The sequence below is a fragment of the Chenopodium album genome, chromosome 4, assembly GCF_948465745.1.
Source record: "Chenopodium album chromosome 4, dcCheAlbu1.1, whole genome shotgun sequence".
Lineage (NCBI taxonomy): Eukaryota > Viridiplantae > Streptophyta > Magnoliopsida > Caryophyllales > Amaranthaceae > Chenopodium > Chenopodium album.
Window position 1 is genome coordinate 4,703,612 of NC_137837.1, and position 22,883 is coordinate 4,726,494.

Sequence of the window (22,883 nt, forward strand, 5' to 3'; positions counted from 1 at the left end):
TTAATCTGAAGATAATAGGCATCCCTTAGTTGTTCACTGAATTGAATTGAAATTAAGCTAAAGAGAATAGGCCGATAGCCTTTAGTTCACTGAAATGAACTGAAATTAAGCTGAAGAGAATAGGCCCTTAGTTCATTTAATTTGATTATATAGTATGAATTGAATAATAGTAATGTATACAATTTTAATAATGTAAGGTTAAATTTGACTTTATCTATCTATACACTAATTCGTAAAAATAAAATATTATCAAATACGAAATATATGTTAATGTATATATTTTTTAAAAACGATTTTTTTAATATTTTATTTTTAAATGAGGAATTTAAATTACTTTATTTTTTTTTATTTTTTTTTTTAAGGAAAGGGATTTAAATTACTTAGTAATGAAATGTCATCAATAAAATTTGGGTTGCTCATACCACTTTAATGGTACGTGCACATTTACTATTAGAGGACAAATAAATTGTTGTCATATATTTCATGAATTTATGAAATCAATTTAAAGTGCGGCTGGTCACGTCGAAGAGATGCATGGAGTTGAATACTAAGCTAGGAATGTCAATTCAATTCGTTGCAGAAGTGCGGTTTTGTGTTTGGTTCAAAGCTTTGCTTGAGAGCATATCTAAAGCAAAATTAAAGTTTTCCTCCACTAGTTTTTTGACTTTTTAATTTGTATAAACAATATGGTTGTTATTTGAATGAAATATTTCAACTAATTATGACATAACTCTTGTTGCTCTCTAATTCTCTATTCTATTTTTGGTTAATAATATACAAGTCGGAATCCAAATTCAATCAGTTAATCGGATCTCACGATCTATTAAGATGCATTCGTTCTAATAATCATATTTTCACTAATTTAAACTTATTATTAGTTCATTAAAACTTTATAGTTGTGATATGGAACTCAATTAACCCTTAATAATCCATTTGGAACATTTGAAATTTTCAAACTTATTTTTTTTTTTAAATAAGTGAAAAATGAGGTAAACATACAACTAAACATTAAATTAAACAAGCTAAGACTTAAGTCAAAATGGTCCACAAATATTTTAATTTAACAAAAAAAAAAAAAAAAAAAAAAAAAGATGCCACTAATTAAGGGGGAAAATGACACAAGTGGAAGAAATTAGCTTATCTACTGTCGGTAATGTACATTTAATTTTCACAATAATCCATTTCATAAATCAAGATCAACGTAAGATTAAGCTGGGTCTTATCTCTCCTCTTCAGTGATTAGAAAGGACGATGTTGAGTTAAAGCCTAATCTAGCAGAATTAATAATAACTTGAAACTTAATATCTATACTCCGTATATATAAACTATATTAGTAGTTAATTATACATATGATTTTGTATAATTATATTATTAATTATTAATGTCATACAATTAATTAGGATCGTACATTTGGTTAAATAATATAGTAAGAATATCATGTCAAATTTATTGTCAATGACATTCGTGTACTAGCAGTACCACATGTCTATCTAAGTAGTACTCCGTACTCCGTAGTAACTAGTAATCCATATGCATAATGCATCAATGCATGCTTTTGATTAAGATTTAGCTAGTAACTAGGTTAAAACCCGTGCCATGCACGGTAATTTTTAATACTTAATACTTATCATTAGTTTAACACTATTATTTAATTATAAAAAATTATACCTAATTGTAAAATAGGATGAAAGTTCTGTAATTACAAAAAAAATTAAAAAAATTTATCACATTAAAGAAAACAGAGAGAATAATATATGCACCACTAATAAAAATAACTATGAATTACATTACAAAGTTATAGATAGCAAATTATTATTGCATATTATTGTATAAAAAAATAATATTTTTGTTTGAATGTGTACAAATAGAATATACTTATCAAATAGGAAATGAAATATTATTGCATAGTTTTTATTAAAAACTTTCCTAAGAAGCTTTGGCTAAAAAAATAAAAATAAAAATAAAAAAACTTTTGGAGGGAAAATTTTTAACCATAAGATGACATGTGTCATTCCTGGTTTCGCCTTTAGTATATGCACCACTAATAAAAATAACTATGAATTACATTACAAAGTTATAGATAGCAAATTATTATTGCATATTATTGTATAAAAAATAATATCTTTGTTTGAATGTGTACAAATATAGAATATACTTATCAAATAGGAAATGAAATATTATTGCATGGTTTTTATTAAAAACTTTCCTAAGAAGCTTTGGCTAAAAAATTAAAAATTATAAAAAAAAAAAAAAAAAAAAAAAACTTTAGGAGGGAAAATTTTTAACCAGGAGATGACATGTGTCATTCCTGGTTTCGTCTTTAGTATAAAGTTATTATAGATAGATAATATATGCACCACTAATAAAAATAACTATGAATTACATTACAAAGTTATAGATAGCAAATTATTACTGCATATTATTGTATAAAAAATAATATCTTTGTTTGAATGTGTACAAATAGAATATACTTATCAAATAGGAAATGAAATATTATTGCATGGTTTTTATTAAAAACTTTCCTAAGAAAATTTGGCTAAAAAAATAAAAATTAAAAAAAAAAAAAAAACTTTTGGATGGAAAATTTTTAGCCAGGAGATGACATGTGTCATTCCTGGTTTCGCCTTTAGTATAAAGTTATAGAAGATAGATAGATATGCACCACTAATAAAAATAACTATGAATTACATTACAAAGTTATAGATAGCAAATTATTATTGCATATTATTGTATAAAAAATAATATCTTTGTTTGAATGTGTACAAATAGTACTTATCAAATAGGAAATGAAATATTATTGCATGGTTTTTATTAAAAACTTTCCTAAGAAGCTTTGGCTAAAAAAATAAAAATTAAAAAAAAAAAAAAAAAAACTTTTGGAGGGAAAATTTTTAACCAGGAGATGACATGTGTCATTTCTGATTTCGCCTTTAGTATAAAGTTATAGATAGACTAGTAGTACTCCGTAGTAACTAGTAATCCATATGCATGCATTGCTCAAATTTATTTTGAGTGCTTGTCATTTATTAAGATTTAAGAGAAACTATGCCATCTTACTTGAATTAAGAATCAAATCCTTTGTATAGGGGCAGGAAGAGGGTCTCCAACTAGTGGACTAACCTTGATTCTCTCTTTGAAAGGATAAATGGTACGGTGGTAATAGCATACTAGCATGACAATAGTTAAGTACTCCGTAGCTGAGTAGCTCGGTAGAGTATCATTTTTTTTTTTAACTTAAACAATTTTATAGGAGATGTATTTTGTCTCAGCCAACTAGGTGTTGGTTATAGAGATACAAGTGTGGTGCAGGATAGTTATCCTACACTCGAGCACAATAGATTATAACAGAGTTTGTTATTATTGCTTGTTGAGTCAGCACATTAGTACAGTTGTTAGTTAGTTGGTTGTTGAGTTATAAATACATTTCCCCTGCATTATTTCAATTATTCAGAAATAATAAAAACACACAAATTCTTTCATCTCCTTCTCTCTCTAGTTTTTCTCTCTCTTAATTGTGCTCGGCTTAACATGGTATCAGAGCAAATCATGGTTGATTTTCCGCAGTTATTTCTTTGACGATCTTGTTGATGTTTACTTCATCTTCTTGCTGCTGTTACGAAGTTGTTCTGCGTTTTTCTGGAGATTTTTCTGCGATTTTTTGGTATGATTTTGTTCGTCATCTTTCGATTGATTGAGCTTCTGATTTGTTGATTGATGTTGTTTGTTGTTCTGTAATATCGAAATTTCTGCTGAATTTCGTTATTAATTGTTGAGGTTGTTTGTTGATTCTGCGATTTGATTGTTAATTTCTGTGGATTGTTCTACTGAAATGAGTAGTACTTCTTCTTGGAGTACTTGATTTAGTTTTTGATTGATTCTTGAGGATTTTTTTGGAGGATTGTTGTATTTTTGCTGAATTGAAGTTTTTGAGGATTTCTGGAATTCTTGTGAAGTTCTTTGAGTTGTTGCATAAGAATTTTCTTGAGATATATTGTTTGATTGAAAATGGTTGAGAATACTGTGATCGATCCTACTGCTGTTCCTGGTAGTGTTTACTATATTCATCCTTCGGATGCTTCAAATAGAACTCTTGTCTCTGATGTTTTTGATGGTAGAGGTTTTAGTGATTGGAAGAGATTGATTTTGTTGAGTTTATCTTCTCGAAACAAATCAGGTTTTATTGATGGAAGTGTTGTAAAACCTCCTGTTGGTGATCCTAATCACAAGGCATGGTGTAGATGCAATGATTTGGTGTTAGGATGGTTACTATTTGCTTTGGAGAAGAGTATTGCTAAGAGTGTCTGGTTTTCTAAGTCTGCTAAAGATCTCTGGGATGATTTAGAAGAAAGATTTGGTCATACATCTGCTACTCAACAATATGCTTTGTATCAGCAGTTGGCTGAATTGCAACAAGGTCAGAATGAGTCTGTTTCTGTTTTCTTTACCAAGATGAAATCAGTCTGGGATGAGATGGGCAGTAATGAACCTTTGCCAATATGTTCCTGTGCTAATTGCACTTGTTTAATCACTAAGAAAATGCTCAAGATTCAGCAGGATCAAAGACTTATGATGTTTCTGATGAAGTTGAATGATAAGTATTCTATGGTCAGAACCAACATATTGATGATGCAACCACTTCCTACTATTTCAATTGCTTATCGTTTGTGTATGCAAGAGGAGAAACATAAGGAAGTAAGTGAGAGTTTTCCTGCTAGTCAAGAATAAATGGCTTTTGTTGCTGGTAGGAAATTTCATGATAAGTCTTCCAGACATAATTCTTCTGGTTATTTTGCTGGTAATAAACCTCAGAACAACATGACAGTTGGTAATAAGAGACAATGGTTTTGTGATCACTGCAAGGTGTCAGGGCATGGGATAGATAGATGTTTCAAGTTACATGGCTACCCTCCTGGTTGGAATGTTTGGAACAATAATGGTAACAAAGGATATGTTCAAAACAGTTATAATAACAGCAGCAACAAAAGAGCAGCACACCTTGCTCGGAATGGTGAATTTGATTCTGATCAGCCATCACAGCTTTCTCCTCCTAATGATGAAGTGATAACTCCACAGATGGCTGTAGAGCACTGCAACAAGCTGATGTCTATGCTTACTAAGCAACAACAAATACAAGATCAATCTGATAAGAGAGAGAGAGTTCTAGAGACTCAACTCCTGGTGGAACTGCTTTCTTTGCAGGTAAATTCTGCCTTATGTCTTTACTTCCTTCTATGTGGATCATAGATAGTGGTGCTACTGACCACATTTGTCATAGTTTGGATGTGTTTCACTCTTATACAACACTAACTGACCTTGATAGTACAATCACCATACCTGATGGAAGTACAATTAATGTAACTCATGTGGGTGAAGTTAGATTAACTGATAAAATCATACTTAAAAATGTTCTTTATGTCCCTGATTTTCAGTTCAATCTAATATCAGTACATAAATTATGTGAGGACTTGAATTGTTCAGTGTCTTTTTCTCATGATTCTTGTGTCATTCAGGGCACTCACATGACCCAACAGTTGCCTCTTGGTGATCTCAAACATGGTCTATATTGCTTAGAAGTTCCTCAGTCCAAGCCAACCTCCAGTTCAAGTTCCTCTTGTGTTAATAGACATGTGGTTTCTGTTTCTTGCAATGTTGTTTCCTCTTTGTCAAATACTGATAAAGCCAAATTGTGGCATTTGAGATTGGGTCATATACCTTTAGATAAGTTGAGGAGAATAATAAGTGATATTGATGTAAAGGCTCTTGACAGTTGTATTTGTCAGGTTTGCCCTGCTGCTAGGCAGCCTAGGCTTCCTTTTCCCATTAGTACTTCTGCCTCCACTTTTCCTTTTCAATTGATTCATGTAGATGTTTGGGGACCTTTGTCCATTTCAAATCATAATGGTTGTAAATTGTTTCTCACAATAGTGGATGATTTTACAAGACATACCTGGATTCACTTAATAAAATTCAAGTCTGATGTTGTGACTGTCATTCAGAATTCTGTTTCATATGTTGAGACTCAGTTCAAAACTAGGGTCATGGTTGTTAGGAGTGACAATGCTAGGGAATTAACTGAAGGAGATATGCTCCAATTCTATAATTCTAAGGGGATTGTTGTGCAAAAGAGTTGTGTTGATACTCCACAACAAAATGGAGTAGTAGAGAGAAAGCACAAGCACATCTTGGAGGTTGCTAGAAGTCTGTATTTTCAGTCTAGGGTGCCTGCTCATTTTTGGGGAGAGTGTGTTTTGTGTGCTGTTTACATCATTAATAGGACACCTCTTAAGATTCTTTCTTATATTTCTCCTCATGAGGTTTTATTTGGGAGTCCCCCTGACATAGATGACTTGAAAGTTTTTGGTTGTCTTTGTTTTGTTTCAACCTTAAAACAAAACAGAGGTAAATTTGAACCAAGAGCAATTCCTTCTGTTTTTCTTGGTTATTCTTCTTCTCAAAAGGGTTATAAAGTTTTGAATCTGGAAACTAAAAAAATTACAGTTTCCAGAGATCTTGTTTTTCATGAAAAAAATTTCCCCTTTCACCATCCACAACCTGCTGATCCTTCTGCATATTCAACTCCTCAATTTCAGATTTTTCTTCCCCCTTCCACACCTCTTGATAACATTTCTTTCCATGATTTTCCTGATATCTTTACACCAGAAAATATTCCATCTTCACATTCTCACACTTATTCCAATTTTCCAAATCCTACACCTATCCCTCACATTAATTCTCCTACACCTCATCTTTCTTCAATCCATCCTCCTTCATCTGCTTCTTCTGCTGGAACTTCAGATCTTTCTCATTCACCAGCTCCAATTAACCCTACTCAGAATATACCTAGAGTGTCTTCTAGACCTGTTTCTATTCCCAAAAGGTTTTCTGATTTTTACCTCAAACTCCCAAACACAAAGTCTGCTGCAACCAGGGCTGCTAATGTAACTAAACATTGGTGTAATTTGGTGCATTATGGTAGTCTTCCTGTCAGACAGAAGGTTTTCATTGCTAAGTCTTCAGAGGAAACAGAACCTAGTTCTTATATGGAAGCTATTCAGAATTCTAATTGGGTTGGTGCTATGGAAAAAGAACTTCAAGCTTTGACAGTGAACAAAACATGGGAACTTGTTTCTTTACCTCCAGGCAAGAAACCCATTGGTTGCAAATGGGTGTTTAAAATCAAAAGAAATGCAGATGGCTCTATTGAGAGGTATAAGGCTCGTTTAGTGGCTAAAGGGTATTCTAAAAAATATGGCATAGACTATACTGAAACGTTTTCACCTGTGGTTAAAATGGAGACCATTAGGTGTATCTTGGCATTAGCTGCATGTCAAGGCTGGGATGTTTCACAACTTGATGTGAATAATGCCTTTCTTCATGGAAATCTACATGAAGAGGTCTATATGAAGGCTCCAGAAGGTTTACACAATCCAAGAAATCTTGTTTGCAAGCTTACTAAATCACTTTATGGCTTGAAGCAAGCTTCAAGACAGTGGTTTGCAAAGCTGTATGAGGAGTTACTGTCCCAAGGTTTCAAGCAGAGCAAATATGATTACTCTCTTTTTATTAAAAAGGGTCATGGCCACATCACACTAGCTGCTGTCTATGTTGATGATATGATCTTAACTGGGACAGACAAAGCCAGTATTAGTTCTCTAAAGTAACATCTAGATTCTTTGTTTGGCATCAAAGATCTAGGAAAGTTGAGTTACTTTCTGGGTCTGGAAGTTGGTTACACTTCTGAGGGGATTACTTTGTGCCAACACAAATTTACTAAGGAGCTTCTACAACTAGCAGGTATCACAGAATTCAAGCCTGTTGCTACACCTCTTCCATTACATCTGAAGCTGAATGATTCTGATGGTGCCTTGTTCAAGGATCCTGAGCTTTATAGATGTTTAGTGGGCAAACTGAATTTTTTGTCTCATACTAGACCAGACATTTCTTACACCGTCTTGACCCTCAGTCAATTCATGCAATCTCCCAGAGATCCTCACTATCAGGCTTTACTGCATACACTAAGGTACATTGCTGGCACAACTGGACAAGGGATATTGTTACAGGCCACTGATAAGATCAGTTTAGAAGCCTTCTCAGACAGTGATTGGGGTTCTTGTTCAGACTCAAGGAGATCCGTTTCAGGGTACATTCTATTGCTTGGAAAATCTCCTATTAGCTGGAAGAGAAAAAAGCAGGGAACTGTTTCCAAGTCAAGTTCAGAGGCTGAATATCGTGCTATGGCATCAGCAGCTTCTGATGTTACCTGGATTGTTAGATTACTTGAAGAACTTGGTGTTATTGATCTGAGACCTGTCACATTACATTGTGACTACCAGAGTTCCCTTCATATTGCTCGAAATCCAGTGCTACATGCTAGAACCAAACACATAGAAATCGATTGTCACTTTACTCGTGACAAGGTTCTTGAAGGGCTGTTGCAACTTGTCTATTTGCCTACTTCAGAGCAGCTGGCAGACATCTTCACAAAGATCTTGCCTTCTACTCAGTTCAACCATTTACTTGCCAAGCTAGGCATGGTTACACCCCTTCCTAGCTTGCGGGGGGGGGGGGGGGGGGTGTTGGTTATAGAGATACAAGTGTGGTGCAGGATAGTTATCCTACACTCGAGCAACAATAGATTATAACAAAGTTTGTTATTATTGCTTGCTGAGTCAGCACATTAGTACAGCTGTTAGTTAGTTGGTTGTTGAGTTATAAATACATTTCCCCTGTATTATTTCAATTATTCAGAAATAATAAAAACACACAAATTCTTTCATCTCCTTCTCTCTCTAGTTTTTCTCTCTCTTAATTGTGCTCGGCTTAACACTAGGGAATAATTTTTGTTTTTATTGTCAGAAAACATTAATGACATGTTTTTACAAACATTTAACTCATTATTGATCATATATTCTGTGGTCTGCACTTTCGTAATATACATAAATAATAAATATGAACATTTAACTTCATTCAAATAAAATAAAATAAAAATATATGAACATTTAACATTAGGGTAACATTATGACTCTTTTTATTATTTATAAACAAAAATTCCTTTCAAAACAAATCACATTTGTAATCATTCAAAAAATCTCAATTAAGAGAAAGTTGACCTCGTTTTCCCATAACAACAATGAAATTGAACAATTACTCTAAAATAAACTCGTACAATTATGAACTTAAATTTATACTTCTTGATATACTTAGGTGTCGTTTGGTTGCTATGGGAAATTACTTCCCATGGGAATTTGTATTTTATGGGAATTAAATTCCTACATCAAAATCATGAGAATTGTATAAAGTTGTTTGGTTGGCATGAGGAAAGTTGCAAATCATGAGAATTACGTCAAAACACTTGCCGAAACACGATAAAAAAATGTCTTCATCCACAAAAGCCCAATGTTAACGCTGATACAAGAAGACATCCTTAACCCACAATCCAAAGCCCAACAAAATCCAACTCAAAACGTCATCGTTTTACCTTCTCCCGCCCCCATCTTTAATTTGAAAATTTCTCTCTCCTCCTTTTTCCAGTTTCTCTCTGCTTCTCGCCTTCTCCTGTCTCTCATTCAACTCACTCACTGAGTCACTCTTCTCGAAAATTGAACTTCCAAAATAAGGTTTTTTGGGTTCAATTAATTTCAAATTAATCATGGGTTCAAACCCTAGAAGAGAGAGAAAATCCCCAATTCAAAACGATTTATGGAATGAAATTATAGCAGAAGAGCATCATAATCTTAATCGGCAAAAACAACCTCAAATTGTCGTCACTTATCAGCGACACAAATCCGATGACGCTGCTGCTGTAAAACCCTCGCGAAAGTTGGTGTTTTTCTTCTTTTTACTTCAATTTCCGTATAATTTATCGCCATTTTCCCAGATTTTTAGGGTTTTTTTGGGGGGTTTGATTTTGATAGGTCGGGAAGCAGTAGTTCAAGGGAAGGAAGTCTCGCGAGTCGGGTGAGTTTCGTGGCGATTAATAATAACTCGCAACGAGTCAGTTGGAATCGTTCTCTCTCAACCAGGTTTTCTTCTTTGCCTATTTAAATCATTTCATGATTTTGTTTTGATGATAATTTGTTGGGTTATTATTAATAATGTTATATTGTTCATAAAAATGTCTTTTAATTTTTAAGTGTATAGTGAAGTAGGTATTATGATGAATTTGATTTGATTTTCAAAGTTATGCTTAAGTTGTTTTGATTGATGATTGTTGCAGAGGAAGGGCAAGTATTGCGATTTTAGCAGTAGGGGATTACAAGGAGCAGCAACAAAGGGCACCCAAGAGGAAACCTAGACCACCTCTTCCTAAGGTATGGATTTTTTTTTTTCTTTTTCGTCTATTGGGTGTCGGCTAGCTTAGTTGGTTAATGTCTTGGCAGTGGATGGTGGTACCAATAACATGGGATTGAATCTCGTCTACATTACGACCCTTTTGTGGCTACTTATACTCTAGATAAAAGTATGAATCTTTTCTTCCCCTTGCAGTATAACATGATTTATCAGTAATTGGCTTGATTGTGGGGAAATCTGATTAAGCAGTTTGACTGGTAATTTAGGCAGAAAATAAATCTCTTTATATTAACACCTACATTTAGAGGCATTAGGTCACAAGAGGTCAAATATTGGGTGTTTTTATTTTGTAATATGATCTTTAAGACTTTTAGTTCTTAAAAATAACAGTCTAAGAGATTGTAGTTTATAAGCATTTTGGATTTTGAACATCTCTGTGTGTTGTATTATATATTTGTATCCCCTCGTCTTCAAATATTTTTCTTACCTTTAATCATTGAGGACGTGACATTATTTCACTAATATGTTAAGTGAGACCATTCCTACACTCACCCTATCACTCAATGTATCTCGGCGTCTTAAATTGAATAGTCTAATGTTAAGTGAGTTAGTTCATAGCCAGATAGCTTCGAAGGAAAAGAGAACACTTTTGATAAAAATCCCACAATATCATATGTGGTTATAATTTTCAGACAAAGGAAGTAGTATTAAAATGCTTGTGTGTAATCAAATTATCAAATTTTTATCATTATACTATATGTTTTCATCAATTCTTTCTGTTTAACACTCACTCCCTTGTGCCAAATAAGATAAAAAGGTTTTCATAATGATGGAGTTTTGTTTGTTTGCCATTAAGGGAAAAGTTACACAGGCCCCAAATTTTGAGAAAGAGAGAGCATATTTCCAAGAAGTGGATGCAGATGAGTTGTTGGAAGAAAGTCCTTCACCTAAGAAAGTTGCTTGGGTGATGGGAATTCAACCTGACAATATAAGAGTGCCTCCACTCTGCTCAAGGCTTGAAAAGTGGCTACATGCTAAGAAGCAGCATGTAATTCCTTCCAGCACATTGTCTACCATATTAAGAACTCCAGATGGGGGGGCACTGGAACCTATTCCTTATAATAATGATGTGTTTGATTCCTCGTGTCCGAGAAAGTCTAAAGAATTTCGTCTACGCAGTATATCTGGTTCACTCTCAGTGCAAGACATGCTCACTCATTTAGGGAAGGGTCATATTGATCTTGAGCACCTAGAGGACAAGGACTTTGATGATATAGAATCTGAGATCAAAAAACTTTCTTTAGCATCGAGGCCTAGTTCTTTGGCTAATGAGGCGTTTTTTGCACTTCTGAAGGAATGCGATCAGTCAGCTCCTTCAACATTGTTTGAAGTGTTCTCCAACCTCTGGTCAGTATTTTGTTGATTATAGTCACTTTTCTCCATGTCATATAAGCTGCAAAACATGTGTTAAAATTCTATCAAGATAGTAAAAAGACAGGTAGAAAATTATCCTGCTGAACTGCTCAAAACTTGTTTTTACTAGTCTGCCTCATGTAGACAGGATTTCTTTGTGCTTTCTTAATTCAACTTACTTTTGGCTTAGCCATACACAATTTATACATGTCAGTATATCCTTTTTAACCAAATGTGATGACTTAAGATTATGGAGTGCTAATGCTGTAAATGATTTATAATTGGCAAGAACGCGTGGTGATTTAGAATCACTATGCAACCAAATTTTCTATCTTTCTAGACACAATTTTCTTGTAGAGAAAGTATGAGTTAAGTGAATGATTAAAACGGTATTAGATAATATAAGTAGTATGCTATTATTGATTGTCCTTTTTATTTTAGTGGCTTAGGTGATGGAGGTAGTACTTCTCATACATGATTTAATTGCTCGATATATCAGTTTTTTTTCCTTGTTATTGTAAAGGGCTGACTGTTGATGGGTGAGCACTGAGCGATTTCAAGCAACTATATCATTCCTCAAATTTAATCATCAGAACAAAATTTATTTCTGATTTTTGCTTCTGTGTTATGAGTATCATCCATATTGTAAAAATAAGGCTTCTTCCACATTTCATTTTGCATTTTCTTGTGTTTTTGCCATGAATTCACAAGCATAGAATCCCTTTCTTCCCTAATGAGATTTGAAAATATGGAATTCAGTGATACAGGAAGTATCATTAAGATTGGTGAAGGTACATTCGGAGAGGCTTTTATTGCTGGAAGTTCCGTTTGCAAAATTGTTCCTATTGATGGAGAACTAAGAGTAAACGGTGAAATACAAAAGGTACACTTTAAAGCAATATCTCTTATCGTTGCTTTGTGTTCCTTGCTCATTGTGCCTGAGTAGGTCATGCATTGGCATCAGACAACTATGAGCAGCTGTCATAGGTAAAATGTTTCCTTGGCTTATGCTTTAGAACATTCAGGATATTATTCTAGGCAATGAGAAGAACTTAACCTGAATTTCCTGTTCTTGTTGCAAAAAGCCTAAAAAACACATCAATCATGCTTTAGACAGCTGCTCACATTTGGTTCCTCAGATTTTCTGCAAAATATGTTAAACTTTCAAACCATTTTTTTTTTATATAAGTGGGTTTCAGTACCTTATACATTTAAAGTAAAACTTCGAAATTGAATCATACTCTGTATATATTTGAAGATATGTATTCTTGTTTATGAATGCTTTACAGAGATCTATGGAGTTGCTGGAAGAAGTGATACTGTCACGGACACTTAATCGCTTAAGAGGGAGTGAGGTTCTATTTGATAATGCTACCACTACATTTATACAGACAAAAGAGTATGTTCAATTGAGAACTCACTTTTCTTTGGTTGTGCCACAATCTAGAAGTTTCTGATTGCTTATTTTGGCATGAAATAGGTGCTCTTACTAAGTTCAAACTCGACTCCTTAGTCCTTAGTCTGAGATGTTGTGCCCTAGTTTTGGAAATAGGAGATTACTAGCTAATCATCTATTTACATTTTGTACACACACACATATAGTATGAGTATTTCATACCATGTTATGTTCAACTCAATTGATTGTTTCTAGCCAGCAAGCAATAACTCAGAACAAATGAAAAGGAACAATAAATGCAGAAATAGGTTGAAAGACAACAGTTATCACTTCAACTTAAAGGATCTGGAATATTTTAGATGACCGGTAGTTCACTAGTTCAACACAGCCTATGAATCTAATAATTTTAAGGCTTTGTTCGTGTAGTATAATTGTTAGCTTGCAACACTAATGAATAATCACTTACCAACTTATGTAGTATGTTCCAAGAACGTATATGTGCAAAGAAGCTAGATTTATGCTTTTGAGGATTGAATTTCTTTTAACAATCTTTTAATAGGTTCTTAATTCTTTGTTTTTCAGTATTAAGGTTTGTCAAGGTCCTTATGATCCCGTTCTACTGAAAGCTTGGGAAAAGTGGGATACAGAGAATGGCTCAGAGAATGACCATCCTAAGCAATTTCCTGAGAATCAGGTTTGTGTTCTTTGCAGTTCGATTTGTAGTAGAGTATATGCATAATTATGGGGAATTTTGACAATTGCATGCAGCTTTGCTAGACTTTCAGCTGCAATGTGCCATAATTGTCTAATTACTTGATCATTATCTTGTTTGCAGTGTTATCTTGTTTCAATCCTTGAGCATGGTGGTACTGATCTTGAAAGTTTTGTTCTCTTAGACTTCAATGAAGCGCAGAGTTTGTTAGTTCAGGTATATTATGAGTTTTCTACTATACTATTTTTTTATATTTCTTTTTAAAATGTTTGCTTAAAACGCTTTGGACACTATGAATTGCAGGTAACAGCTGCCCTGGCTGTTGCTGAAGCTGCTTTTGAATTTGAACACCGTGATCTGCACTGGTAAACTCGAAGAACATCTTGACATGTGAATACCTTCTAGTATATTTTTGTGCTACAGTTGAAGTCTATAAATTCTTTTTCTTTACCCTTTTTTTTTTTTTTTTTTTTTTTTTTATCCCTTCCTAGGGGAAACATTCTTTTAAGCAGAAGAGAGACTGCTGTGCTGCAGTTTACTCTTGAAGGAAGGACGACATCCATAAGAACACATGGGCTGTTGGTTTCCATAATAGATTTTACCCTTTCGAGGATCAATACTGGTAATTTTCTATGAACTCAACAGTCAACACATTGCTGTATATCTTTGGCATATTGATTCACTGACACGCAATACACACAGGCAACACAATTCTCTATTTGAATTTATCCTCGGATCCTGAGCTTTTCGAAGGTCCCAAAGGAGATAAGCAAGTAAGAAAAATATTTAGAATCCAGTTCTACCCCTTGTTCCTATTAAAAATGAATTGGTGATTGAATTCTCAATCGTCTTGCACAGGCAGAAACATATCGGAAAATGAGGGAGGTCACAGATGATTGCTGGGATGGAAGGTATATTTCGTTATTAAGATTGGTTTTATTAATGATTTTGAATCTACTGTAGGGCTGGGAGTTTGATCAATAATCAGTTTCTATGAAAAAGTTCAATTGAATGCTTAATTTGATTGAAATTTGCTGTTGGCAGTTTTCCAAAGACAAACGTATTATGGTTACAGTATCTGGTGGATATATTGTTGCTGAAGAAATCATTTGTAAGTACATAATCTACCTTAGTTATATTATCTAATATATTGGCCAATGCCAACCATTTGATTGGGCTTGAAGATGCATACATAATCAATAGATGTATAGGATATATTGCATCAATATATGTTCACTATTATTAGTTGAGCTAATGTGATTAAGTGCACGGTTAGTCCTTATTCAGTCACTTGGCAGCTAAATTTCAAAATGGGAGACTAGATCATTCATGTTATTTTGTTTCCAGAAACGTTGTGGAAAAGATGAAAGAGAGTTACGATCCTTGAAGAAGCGATGGAACAGTTGCAATTCTGCAAAGGAAGCGCTCTCAGATCCTTTCTTCAGTGATATGTTTGTTGATCGCGCAGCTTGAGGAAAAGCTCCAGGGGTCAAAATAAGGGTCATTACTTCAGGCCGTTTGCCATAACAGCTTCAAATCATTAAAAACACCAAGTAATTTTACCAAGAGAGGTGAGTGTATGACAGTTCTCACCGCTTAGTGAGAAGCCTGTAAGACTGTAAATGTTTGGTTCATTTGTCAAGTTTGATCACGCTGTAAATGTATGCATTTGTAATTATGTACTCATCCACTGTAATGTTTTCATCTTTTTATCCGAATTCCTATTTATATAAACTCTAATGAAATCATTTTGACTGTAAAATTTGGCAGTCTTTTAATTTAACCCTTGTTTTTCTTCATCAGTTTGTACTTACATGCAGCGTGTTCAATTGCATATCATTGATGTTAAGGCTTCTTATGAATTTAGTTATTTGCTCACAGAGTATTCATATGATGTGGAGTAGGCAGTAATGATAATGGATTCATATGCAATTGGTAAAGAAATGATATATTAAGACGTTAACACACTTTCTTTCTCCTTAAAAAGCATTTTCCATAAAACACCTCTCAGGGCCAGATTATTTTCAGTTCAGTTTAGTTCCAATAAGTTTAGTTTAGTTTAGTTCTTAATTTTATTCTCTCATAAAATATTCAGTTCAGTTCAGTTCCAACAAATTCAGTTTAGTCAATCAGAACAGGCCCTTACTAGTACGTACTAAATGATGATGAAAATTTAAGAAAATGAGATACTAGCATGACAATTTGTACCCGCCTACCAGATGGACTAGGGTTTATACATTTTACAGTCTTAACATAATTTGGCTGCTTTCCAATTTCAAAACTTGGCCATCAAATTATTCAAATAAAAAGAGCATAAACCCATATAGTCTCCATCATCCAAATCAGATTGCTTGGTCAAAAGAAAGAATAGAGGATAAGTCCCAGGAATACTTTTTAGTGGTGACATTGAACATGCATGGCATTGCCCAAAGTTTTTCCTTTTCATTCCCTGTTTCCCCCACCCACCCATCAAGTTTATAAAGAAGGGATTAGATTTTACAACTTTGTGATGTATCCTGCAACCATTTAATATATACCGCATTTCAATTAAAGATTCGTTTGTTTTGACTGAAAATATATATAATTCTGGGAAAACATACACAATTGTAAAAATAGATTTTCTTTGTGCGTTTTTTTTACACGAAAGATTATAAAAGAAAAGAAAATTAAGAGTAAGAATGTAACATTCTTTTTTTCCAAAAGGAGAATGTTTTCCATCCATTAAAGGTCAAACAATAGATAATGTGAAATCTTTTTTGTCAAAACAAACAAAGTCCGAGAGTTGATAAAGAATGTTTGGTTAAAAGTTCATTTCTTAACTAGCTTTCATACCTCTCCCTTCAAACAAAATAACATTCTATATAATAAAAATTTTTGCCTAGCCTTCTCTATGTGTAGACAAAATTCAGTTGGTATGATAACCATAATATCCCAAAAGTTTAATAATACATTAATAGTTCCATCTCATGCATGTATGATGGAAGTAACAAGATATAATAAAGCAAGATAATCAAATCTCAACCAACTTGTTAAAAAACAAAGAAGTTGATGAGACTCAAAACTAATCTAACTCCAAAAAAAAGTATCACATCCTCACATGCACTAAGAAACCAAGATTATTCTGGTATAAAAGTAACTTATTAGTGGGTGATTATCTGTTAATCACATCTTAATCCTTTTTTTTTGGGGTCTAATAATAATTTTGATGTAAAGACTCCCTTTGTTTTTGGGTCTAAATTATTATCATCTAAAAATTGTTAGCTAGCTTAATTGTGATTGCTTGATTAAGCCATCTTTTGGCCTTACTTTCTGGCTTTGTAGAAGCCTTTTTGACAATCAATGAAAGTAAAATAATTTTTAGATAAAAACTTTATCTTAAATAAGATTTGGCCACTTATAATTCTTGGTGCATGAAGCAGTGTAACTTTGCGAAATAAAAAAGAACACATGCATGGTTTAGTTTTTATTATACAGTGTATGATATGGTTAGTTCATCCTTCCTTATCAAGTTAACTTTGGTGACGTTGGTTTTGCACTAGTTGTACATTGTTTATTTTGTCCGATACTATTAGTTCCCTAGATAACATATTTTTAATCTCTCTTTACTACCTTCATCTTTATGTTCTTTCTTCATTCTTGCTGTATAGTTGTAGGCAGAGATCTTTGATCAATTATCATACTATACTACGCTTGAAGAAGATCGAACTGGCACATATCATACACGCACCAAATATCAGTGCATGTGTCATGCGTGATTATTAGTAGGAGCACGTATGTATAGGGCGTATGATTATATTGAATTTGCAGAAATTTTTACATAATTGATAATACATACTTCCTCCGTTTTCTTTTACTTGCAACACTTCCCTAAAAAGGAAATGTCACAATACTTGCAACACACTATAAAAGGAAAGTTACTTTAGGGAAAAACTATACTATTTCCCTTATTTAAAGCACATGGCCCACTAACTTACACTCCTAACAACCACTCATCCCATTTTAAAGTGTATTATATCATGTGAACCCCTCATTTCTTAAATACCGTGAAAAGATGTGTGTTGCATCTAAAAGAAAACGGAGGAAGTACATGACAAATTCTTTGCTATCAATAAGGTATTTATTTACTACCTCCGATTTTTATTATTTGCAACTTTAGAATATTTTATGTCTCAATAATACACTAAACTTGTAAATAATAAAAATCGGAGGTAGTATTAGATTTCATTAGAGGATTGGAGAAAAAAAAATCTTATTTCCTTCTTTTTTGAGTACAAATTCTGCCACTGAATAACATTCGATCTTATGTTATTTTATAATAAATTATTTGAGCTCGACCTCCTTGGATAACCCTCCATCTATCATTCTAATAATACTAAAATACAACATTAGCTAGGATGCATGGCAAGCTTACTTAATTTTAATTATTTCTTGAATGACGAAGATTATTTAAAACATAGAAATTTACTAAAATATATTATATATATGAGCTCGATCTCCTTGGACCTTCGATAATGCTTCCTAATACGTACTAAAGAACAAGATTAATTAGGATGAGAACGAAGGTTACTTAATTCCTAAACAATGTGTATAAGATATTTGCATGAGGCTGCCGTCAAATGAAGGGTCAAATTGGAGATCGCGATCATAAACATGTCATCTTAACTTTATGTTGTGTAAATATATTACACAATTTTTGTTTTTACACGTTATTAGGTATCTTTTATGAGGGAGAAAAAGACATCTTTTTCTTATTTAAATGTTATTGTTGATTAGTTTAACATTTTATAATCACATACATTATTAAAAATAATAACGTGATAGTATTAATTTATAAGAAGACGGAAAGTAATTGCATTACAGTTGATATAATTGTTCAAGATATTATAATTATTGTATCATTAGCATTAAGCTATATTGTCCCGGATATATGGAAGAACTTTTTCAATTTTTTTTTTTATTATGACAAATTTTAAGGGCAGATTTTTTTTTTTTTTTTTTTTAATGGAGGAAGGGTAAATCAATCTCCGAAATTGGCAAATCATGCAAATTTCAGTCTAAAAATGTCCGTATTTATCAAAAATTGTGTATAACAGCCTAGATATGACTAGAATTACACAAAAATACTCTCGAGATAGATTAAAAAAAACAAAAAAAACAAAAACTTAGCTTAAGAGTTCGTTTGGTATCACTATTGTTTTTTTTTTTTTTTTTTTATAAAATCATATAATGAATAAAAAAATAATGTCAAACAATTCCTAATTTGAAAATTTTGTTTTTTTGGATTTATTCTCAAAAATAAAAGAATAATGAACGATTTTTCGGCTCTATCATCTTGACAAAAATTGATAAATAAAATCAAACAAATTAAAGATAACACAATGTTAACTGTTAAGCACCTCCTAGTGTTTGTTATTTGTGCATTAGTGCATAGCTTATAATTTTTCAGTGGATGCAAAAGAAGTTTGTCCACTAACCTAAACCATAAAATATCTCTGCAATTAAAATTTTAAATATCTCTGCAATTAAATTTTTAATTAAACCCTTTTAGGTTAATTAACTGGTCTTAAAAGGTTTAGGCCCTGAACTGTTGTCTGTTGTCTGCCTTGTCGGCTGTCTTTGTTTGTTTATCATTCAATTTTATTTAAGGTTCATACTGCATTTCTTGTTTATGAAGGTTCCATAAATTTATTTTATATGTATATTATTATTGCAATTTGCAAGTTCTTGATTTATAATAAATTATATATAATACAAATCTAATTGAAATTATTTCATATATGATGGATTAATGCACTTTTTGTATAAAAGTTTATGTTCAAAGTTTGACAATTAAAAAGAGATCGATTAGTTTAAGGCTGAGTCGTCAATTTTCTTTTGTTAATTTTTGGATGATTTGTATGAGTATGGCTAATTTTGTTTTCATTATACAACTTGTATAATATATATAATTTTGAATCTTAATTGAACTGTAACAACTAACAATTTTGGATAATTTTTTGATAGAGTATAAATCCAATATCATGAACTTTAATCATTAGCTTAATTTTTTGGTTCGTTGAATTAGGGTATGTTCATATTTACTGAACTGAAGTGAGACAGTTGAAATGAATAGTTTTTGAGAGAAGGAAATTATGAGTTGAACTGAATTGAACTGAAATTAAGCTGAAGTGAAAAGACCCTTAGTTCTCTAACATGGTATCAAAGCTAATATAACAAAATGTCACGATTTTAAATCTTATGTATATGTAGTAAATCCAAACATCCAGTTTAAAAACTTATTAAAGAGAAAAGAGATTTTTTATTTATTTTTAATAGAATGAATGAAGTATAAGAAAATATAAATTACCCATAGATGGAAGATGTACATCATACGTCTTGCATGCCTTTTAACTCCATTGTAGAGTTCCCATCACTAGCACGTGAAATCAATTAATCACCCATTACCCCATGTTGTACATGCATATGATATGAGCATCAAAAACCTCTAATCTCTTCTACTTAGATTTCCTTTTCTCCAATATTCTCCATCTTATTCTTCTTTTATAAACAATACAAATTTTACATAATGCTCTGTATTTGATTCTCTATATACTCTCAAAAATAATAAATAAAAAAAAAATATAGAGAAAAAAGATAGAAAAAAAAATGGTAATTAATTGGTAAGCAAAGGAACATGCATCTTCTCATCTTTCATGACAAAGCAAATGTCTTTTCCTTTTTTCTATTTCACCAAATTGCACAAAACCATATATTATAGGTCTCTTTCCCTTTTTCCACTTTATACTACTTTCTTTCTTCCCCACCTTCTCTATATTCACCTTTCTTTTTTCATTTTTGTACTTATAAATCTTCTTAAATCATTATCATTTCATTAATTTTTTTTATAGCTTATTTATTGCAAATTTATTCCTATATTTTTAGTTTTCTTCCCAAAAACCCACCAAAACCCTCCTCATGGCTAAACTTAACTCTCTATACCTCATCTTGCTTCTCTCCATAACCATCTCCAAATGTGGTAAGTACATTTATCTTTACTTTTAGTTTTCGTACGAGAGATATCTCACCGTGCAAGATCAATTCATTATGTTACATGTTTATTAGATTTAACTATCTATTGCAGATGTCGTATGATAATATTTCATTAATGAATCGATTTTACTATTTATAAAAAAAGGGAATTATTATGTGTTTGAAAAGTTCAAATTTACTAAAAATAGTAAATTTCTTGCAGGAGGAATTATGGATTCAGAAACAGGAAAAACACAGAGAATTGTCAGAAGATTAGATGATTCTACAACAAACCCAGCAAATTTCCCACCATCTACACCTTCACCAACAATTATAACAGTCCCTGCTTCAAACCCTACTACCCCAGATAACAACCAATTTCCAACAACACCACCAGCAACCACAACAATCCCTGCTTCAACCACCCCAACAACACCTACACCCATCACTAATCCTGCAAATACTGGAAACGTGCCGGTATCGAACCCGCCTAGCCAGCCCACAGGTGGTGGTAGCACAGGGCAGAGTTGGTGTGTGGCTAACAGTGGTGCTTCAGAGACTGCACTTCAGAGTGCATTAGATTATGCTTGTGGAAATGGAGCTGATTGTTCAACAATTCAAGATGGGGGTAGTTGTTATAATCCTAATAGTCTTGCTAATCATGCTTCTTATGCATTTAATAGCTATTTTCAGAAGAATCCTTCCCCTACTAGTTGTGATTTTGGGGGTGCTGCTCAGCTGGTTAACACTAATCCTAGTAAGTTTTTTTTTTTTTTTAATTTTAATTTTTTATGATTTTTGCAAAATTTACGTGTGTTTGATGGGTCGATGTCAATTAGCTTAGTTGGTAAAGTTTTAGCGGTACCCAGTATTCAGGATCAATTATTGTCTACATCATTGCTTTTTTGCGACTTTCTATAAACCCAAAAAAGAAAAATGAGTGCTTTACTAATACTAGTAAGTAGTAAGTTTTGGCACAAGGGTCTTGTTTCTGCATCATTTATGAGTGTGTCTACTAATCTTAGTGAGTTTCAAGCTAAAGAGGGTTTTAGAGATATGAATCGTGATTTTTGCATCAATTGTGAGTGTGAACTAATCTTAGTATGTTCTAATGTGGGGGTTTGGATGTATGTATAGGTACTGGTTCTTGTATCTACCCATCATCAGCATCCGGAACTGGAACTGGAACCGGAACAGGAACAGCTATGCCTTTATCAACAACTCCTCCAACAACAGAGACACCTTCTTCAACATTTCCAACACCGACAACAACATCCTCACCCGGGACTACTGGAATGCCATATGGGAGTCCATCATCAGGGTATGCTATCATATTAATTAACTAAATCTATATACACGTGATGCATGCTTCAAATTTCATAAATATGTATGAAACTGTGATAGAGACAGTATAATAATCATTTGAGTTAATACTTTTTATCTTCTTATTATATGCTTGCAGCACCTTTGGATCACCATCATTCTCAACTCCAGGCAACCCAAATTCACTGTTTCCTGCAAGTTATGGACCTGATAGTCCTCCACTTGGATCTCTTCCTGCAGGTTCAGCTGCTCTGCGACCCGACTTCTGTTTCATCACCCTGGTAGTTTTCTACTTCACAGGAAAACTAATTCTGAGTACATGAATTTTTTGATTTCAAATCAGAAGGTTAACAAGGATCCTAGCTAATGGTAAAAGAAAGTTATGCTCTTGTACAGATCTTTTAGACCTATGAGATTGAGACAACGAAATATGGTAGCGGTTTACAGAATTACATTAGCTTTAGGAGTACTTAAAAAGTGTTAGTAATCGGAAATCCAAACCAGAACTTCAGTTGCCGTCTTCTTTGAGATAATGAGTGCAGTTTGTAGGGAAGAGAGTTACTATATGAGATGCTCTAGATTAGGAATAGCTAGATTCGCATCAGCGGATTTAAGATGTACTTGTATAAAGGAAACCCATGATTGTAGATTCACGAGAATGTATTAGAAGTTAAGAGTTTTCGTGTTATAATACTTTAGATTTCTGTTGAGGTAGATATTGCTTATGTTATTCAGCAATGC

The 22,883-nt window shown here is 32.9% G+C and overlaps 3 protein-coding genes across 3 annotated transcripts; all 3 read left to right on the top strand.

Annotated features, from left to right (window-relative positions):
* The first annotated feature begins 4,005 nt into the window (after positions 1–4,005).
* On the top strand, positions 4,006–4,725 carry LOC145627515 (uncharacterized). The gene has a single exon (XM_081679899.1). It carries the CDS (start codon positions 4,006–4,008, stop codon positions 4,723–4,725), a length of 720 nt encoding a protein of 239 aa, XP_081536025.1.
* Positions 4,726–9,573: 4,848 nt separating this feature from the next.
* LOC145626410 (serine/threonine-protein kinase haspin homolog) lies at positions 9,574–15,309 on the top strand. Its single transcript, XM_081678837.1, has 14 exons — positions 9,574–9,819; positions 9,915–10,022; positions 10,217–10,310; positions 11,147–11,697; positions 12,463–12,586; positions 12,993–13,102; positions 13,682–13,793; positions 13,935–14,027; positions 14,115–14,176; positions 14,303–14,433; positions 14,514–14,584; positions 14,670–14,722; positions 14,856–14,922; positions 15,159–15,309. The coding sequence occupies exons 1-14, from the start codon at positions 9,650–9,652 to the stop codon at positions 15,282–15,284; spliced, it is 1,872 nt and encodes a 623-aa protein (XP_081534963.1). The 5' UTR covers positions 9,574–9,649; the 3' UTR covers positions 15,285–15,309.
* A 5,239-nt stretch (positions 15,310–20,548) lies between these two features.
* On the top strand, positions 20,549–22,858 carry LOC145628654 (uncharacterized). The gene is made up of 4 exons (XM_081681011.1): positions 20,549–20,826; positions 21,043–21,576; positions 21,957–22,140; positions 22,282–22,858. Exons 1-4 carry the CDS (start codon positions 20,766–20,768, stop codon positions 22,463–22,465), a joined length of 963 nt encoding a protein of 320 aa, XP_081537137.1. The 5' UTR covers positions 20,549–20,765; the 3' UTR covers positions 22,466–22,858.
* The last annotated feature ends 25 nt before the right edge of the window (positions 22,859–22,883 follow it).

What these genes read in the sequence shown, in the direction of transcription:
- LOC145627515 (XM_081679899.1), top strand. Translation starts at nt 4,006, where the DNA reads ATGGTTGAGAATACTGTGATCGATCCTACTGCTGTTCCTGGTAGTGTT.
- LOC145626410 (XM_081678837.1), top strand. Translation starts at nt 9,650, where the DNA reads ATGGGTTCAAACCCTAGAAGAGAGAGAAAATCCCCAATTCAAAACGAT. An exon ending in CTAGACCACCTCTTCCTAAG is followed by an intron (nt 10,311 to 11,146) that starts GTATGGATTTTT and finishes TTTGCCATTAAG; the next exon opens with GGAAAAGTTACACAGGCCCC. An exon ending in GTCCCAAAGGAGATAAGCAA is followed by an intron (nt 14,585 to 14,669) that starts GTAAGAAAAATA and finishes CGTCTTGCACAG; the next exon opens with GCAGAAACATATCGGAAAAT.
- LOC145628654 (XM_081681011.1), top strand. Translation starts at nt 20,766, where the DNA reads ATGGCTAAACTTAACTCTCTATACCTCATCTTGCTTCTCTCCATAACC. An exon ending in GCTGGTTAACACTAATCCTA is followed by an intron (nt 21,577 to 21,956) that starts GTAAGTTTTTTT and finishes ATGTATGTATAG; the next exon opens with GTACTGGTTCTTGTATCTAC. An exon ending in TATGGGAGTCCATCATCAGG is followed by an intron (nt 22,141 to 22,281) that starts GTATGCTATCAT and finishes ATATGCTTGCAG; the next exon opens with CACCTTTGGATCACCATCAT.